The sequence below is a fragment of the Manacus vitellinus genome, unplaced genomic scaffold (assembly GCF_001715985.3).
Source record: "Manacus vitellinus isolate BGI_N305 unplaced genomic scaffold, ASM171598v3 scaffold_86_pilon, whole genome shotgun sequence".
Classification (NCBI taxonomy): domain Eukaryota; kingdom Metazoa; phylum Chordata; class Aves; order Passeriformes; family Pipridae; genus Manacus; species Manacus vitellinus.
The window spans coordinates 396,782-401,830 of NW_021940851.1; the positions used below are offsets into that span (position 1 = coordinate 396,782).

A 5,049-nucleotide genomic window follows, 5' to 3' on the forward strand; every position below is an offset into this window, starting at 1 on the left:
TCTCTAATAAATTTGTATAATCTAATATTTTATCACCTAATCAACTTGTCTAAATGCACCTAAGTCAGAAAAACAAAAACCTGGCTGATGAGAACAAGAAGAAAAAAAAATAAATAAAATCTTAAATTTTCCTCCTGGAATTCTAGTAAAATTATAAAAAGGTGGGGGCACAGAGACTGTATGTGAAACTTTAAATAAAGCAAAATCCTCAATTAAGATTCAGATAAAATATTATTCCCAGCAAAATCTATAAAATAACAAACAACTCAACAGTTCTCTGAGCATTAAGAGGAACAGCTGCATCCTCAGTCACTGATAGGCCCATAAAAATGATCAGAAAAATCAGTTAAACACATAATTTCATGTATTTAATCAGGTGTGAGGACACAACTTTTTGAAGTGTCCAAATTTGCCAAATAAAACAGGGCATAAGGTGTTAATTCCATAGTGCTGTCAATGCACCCCTTCCCATAGGGCAAACTGAGGATCAAACCAGTAATTCAGAATTAAGAGCCAAAGGTATCCACAAATAACTTCTTTTTTTTTTTCAAGTTTAGAACTACCTTCTTTACTGACAAATTCATATTTTAACAAAACAAAACAGTGTGAACTGAGTATTAACAGCACTTTTCTACTGCAGGAAAATTATTTCAATAATGAATTAATACCTAAATACCTCAAGGCATTTAGGAAAGCAGCCTCTATACATGGGAATGCCAGAAATCCTATAAAAATCCAAATTTTTAAATGGGTTTTAATAGCAATTAGATAGTGTCTGCTTAGTAGTATCTCCTTTAGCAGCTAAAAAGTTACTCACCCTCGAGTCTTTCAAATTCTTCTTCCTGTTTTTGTTTTTAACTTTGATATCATTAGTCTGAAACAGAAATAAATATAAAAAGAAAGTCACTGGGGTTTGTTTTTTTTTTTAACTAGAATAAAATTCTGATGCATTTCCAAAAGCAGCAGGTAAATCTTTCAAGTTTCACATGAAAATTCTCCTTCTGGTTTGCCCCCCAAGATTTAAAAGGTGAAATTCTCCCTCTCCACTCCATCCCCAGGAGGAAAATACAAAAAAAAACCACCCCAGAGCTTTGAAAGGCTGCATCTATTTTATTCAGCATTTTCCCCTTTGAACACTTAAAATATTGACTTTTAAAAATCAGAAGATTGTGTTATTTTATTCTTTCAGCTCATTACTTGGAGCCAAAATTGCATATTTAAAATCATCCCACACCGGTTTTGTGTGGGGAACAACCAAGCAGGGCTCTCAAATGTTGCTTTAGTTTTCCAAGATATTCAAAGATGAAGGAATTAAAATGCTAATTAACTCTTTAACAGGCCCTTAATTATAGATCAACATGACTCCACTCACAGCAATTACTAACAGGCTATTTCAGGCCATAAATAACACTGAAACAAAAACAGTTTCATTGTCATGGTTTTTGTTTCATTCTTGGATTTCCAACTCAGGAAAAGAAGAAGCAAAAAAACCCCCACATTTTATTAACATGGACATGAATTAACTCCAAAGTTTTCAGTGTCAAAAGTAAACCTTGGGTTTGTAGAGGTGAATTTATTTGCAGGAAATGGGAGTGTCTCAAACACGTAATTAACTGAAATGCATAACACACTTCTGCCAGTTGGAATGGATTTTAATGAAGACACCAATCAAAAAGTCACTCAGAATGAATTGTTTTTATGATTATTAAAATAAATAATTTAAACATCAAATGATTTAAGAAAAGGGAGCCAAACCCACAGACTAAATCTCTAATTGAGTCTGAAGGATGGGGCTGTAAAAGTGCACATCTCTGTTCACTTCAGCACTTGTTTAAAAGGCCAAACTCATCCCAAATATCAATTAAGTTCACTTACTGATATATTTTCATTTCCCTGCTTCTTTAATATAATGGTTGGGTCATCTGTTGAAAGGATAAAAGTCATACTGATTAATAGAAATAGTAACATTCTAATTTCCAATCACAACTGTGAAATTACAGGAAATATCATTATAATCCTTTATCAAACACCACCAAAGCACCTCCAAGATGCAGCTGCAGAATCTTCAGGCTTAAAAACTTAACAACAAATATTTATTTTTGGTAGGAAACCCGCCTGGTCCAGGTGGGACCCTTTGCCTACTCACCCATTTTATCAAAGAATTCATCTAAAGCTTGATGAAGGAAGGGAAAATGTTCTCTGTTCTCCTCTAAAAGCCATATAAAACAACGGGTTTTCTCTAAGGGGGGTTTTAAGAAATAATCACAAATCTTTTGCTTTTCAGGAGTTGTCACATAATCAAATTTCCTGCCATACTTCTGGTTCCAGAGTGGGGCTAAAATAGAGAAGTCAAGCTCTTGCAATAATTGTTCATATTGATGGAGGAAGTTTTTTGTAGCTGTCAGACCTGAAAGAGATGGAAGAAAACATCAATGTTTCATTCCAGGTGCAGAGTTTTGGTGCTTAAAACAAGATATTCCTCTCCAAAGGGAAGCACTTGGCTCTGGAAATTAAATATCCACGTGAAAATGCAAACAAAAAAAAAATGATAAATGGGGTTTAGGTCAATTTTAATCAACACCAAATTATTATTTGTGTAACAAATCTATATAAATTCCTCAAAGAACACGGATGCAACAGAGCAGAATGAAGAAGACCCAAATCTCCTCCAAGGTTTTGGCATCTGATGCCTGGAAAAATCTTCCTCCAATTATAAATCCAACAGGATTCCACAGCAAGGCACCACATCAAGTTCCTCCCGAGTTTAGCACAGTCAGTTAAACTGTAATGACTAAAACCCCACCAGGATTTACTTTCCAGAAACAGATCATTTATGCAAATATTCTCATTTAAGGCTATTCTGGTAATTTAAAGACAACAAGAGAAAATAAACCTGCCCCATTTTCTCCTCCCCTCCTGGACAAAGCCCTGCCCACATCAGGTCATACCTTCCTCTCCAGAAATCCTGGCTAAGGAGCAGGGGGAGGAAAAACAGGGAAGTTTGGCTTTGCCACTTGGAATTAAGAAAGGAAGAGTGGAAAATAGGGAAGTTATGCTCTCCTCTGCCAGGTTCTGCTGTTCCAGGAGCACAACCTACCCAAGTTATTAAGATGTTTCAGCCACTTGAGTAATTTGGGATCCACCCCTTCCAGCTCGCTCAGCACGTGGATGAACCCCCTTGTTTTGACCCGGTTTTTTTCCTGAATTAAGTGGCTGATGAGCTGCTCCATCACTTCCTTGGATTTGCTGCTAGTTTGGGAATAGGAGGTGTAATCCTCCTGGCTGATGACAAACCAGGACAGTAATTCCTTTAGTAACTTGGCAGCATCAGCCACTGCTGTCTGGATCTGCTCGGAATTCCGGCTGATGTGCTGCAGGACCCGGTCACCAGCATGGAAATCTTGGCCATAACCTACAGTGGGAATCACAAAATAAAAAACAAACCCAAAATGAACAACATTTCATGTCTCTACCACAATAAAAAACCAATTTTTAAGTACAGGTGATTCTGACTCAGTGGTGTTATTAATTATTTGTTTCATCACCACGTTGAAATTGCAGAATGTCAATAATTATATATATATATATATATGTTTTCCATATAAAATAGCTTTATGTTATGAATTTGATACAAAATTGGTTTAAATTTGGTTTACACAGAGAAATAAACACCCTGACTGGATTTTAGGGTGAACAGTCAAGTCAGCTGCAGGTAACAGTGACCTGCAGTGGCTCCAAGGACCACGGAAAAGCCACAGAAAAAGAGACAGCAAATACTTCAAAAAAAAAAAAAACAAACAGGAGGCAACTGGATGTGATTTTAGAAACCCACAGGGAAGCAAAAAAATCTCTCCAAGTGCCAGGATATGCCACTGAGCAACAGAGGGATCTAGAGAACTCAGGGAATGGGTTGGATGGGATAAAAAAGCGCCCTCGGAGTATTTAACAGGGAAAATCCTTCCAGGAAATGGAGTTAATTAGATGCCAAGTTCATAACACAGACAAAAAAAAATTAAATTTTCAAACATCACCCCTTTCTCTTTGCCCTGACAAGCTGCAGGAGATGTTCACAGCTCTGAAACAGGGCAGTGCAGCCCAACAGCCCAGCAAAAGCTGGAGCATTAACTGCCCACAAACTTTTAAATTGAAGTATTTTATTTTACCCCAATCCCCTGAAATGTACTTTTCAAGTCACTGCTGGTATTATTCTTTCTTTGAGAAGATCCTGGGGTTTTTTCCTCTTTTTTTTTTCCCCTCAACAGCATCCCAGCTTTTTGGGCATAAAGCTTTTCCTGAAATCCCTTTTAAGCAGGAATTTTAAACTTGGAATTGGAGCCTTTTGGCCCCTTTGGGCTGACTCTGCACGAAGCAGCCAAGGAAGAACCGAGGGTTTTCCACAAGGAATTTAACCCTGCACTGACACATCTGGAGATTAAAACCAGAACTGAAATAAAAATCAATCCAAGGAAAAACACACGAGTCTTCCAGAGGAGGATTATGTCCAACACCTGCAACCACCACCTCCCTGGACAGCCCCTGCTGATGCTTCCAGCCCTTCCCATGAAGAAATCAGGACAACAACCTGCCACCTACCCCTGTTCTGACTGTGCTGGGCCTGTTCCTTCCCCTCCTGGTTCTCCTCTGCTTCCTTTTGAGTGGAATTTCGAGCCTCTTCTCGCGCCCGTTTTCTCCGCAGTTTTTTTTCTTGCTTCGTTTTTAACTTCCTGATACTGAAAAAAAAAACCAAAACCCACTGCCTGAGGTCAGCTGCCAAAGGAATCAGGCACATCTCAATTATTTGTCATGATGTTATTAGCTACAAGCTCCATTTCCCTGGAAATACTGCCCTGAAAAATACAAATATGACAAAGCCGGTTTTCGTTTACCAGTCAAGAGACCACGAAATTTCACAAAAGTTGCATAAAAATCAAGTATTAAAATCCTCAATGCAACAATTTTTACTCCCATTAAAGATGTCTGAATTAGCAATAACACCAATATTATCCTTTTTTTTCCCTAATTTCAGTATTATCCTTTTTTTTCCCTAAT

At 37.6% G+C, this 5,049-nt stretch overlaps 1 protein-coding gene across 1 annotated transcript in view; it reads right to left on the reverse strand.

Moving 5' to 3' along the window:
* TTC3 (tetratricopeptide repeat domain 3) overlaps nucleotides 1-5,049 on the reverse strand; it is a 50,353-nt gene that overhangs the window by 14,225 nt on the left and 31,079 nt on the right. The window contains exons 24-28 of the mRNA XM_029964946.1: nucleotides 4,594-4,730; nucleotides 3,098-3,412; nucleotides 2,147-2,407; nucleotides 1,876-1,922; nucleotides 780-874 (exon numbers count right to left, since the gene is read on the reverse strand). Of these exons, the coding sequence (XP_029820806.1) occupies nucleotides 780-874; nucleotides 1,876-1,922; nucleotides 2,147-2,407; nucleotides 3,098-3,412; nucleotides 4,594-4,730 (855 nt within the window). The remainder of the gene's footprint in view (nucleotides 1-779; nucleotides 875-1,875; nucleotides 1,923-2,146; nucleotides 2,408-3,097; nucleotides 3,413-4,593; nucleotides 4,731-5,049) is intronic.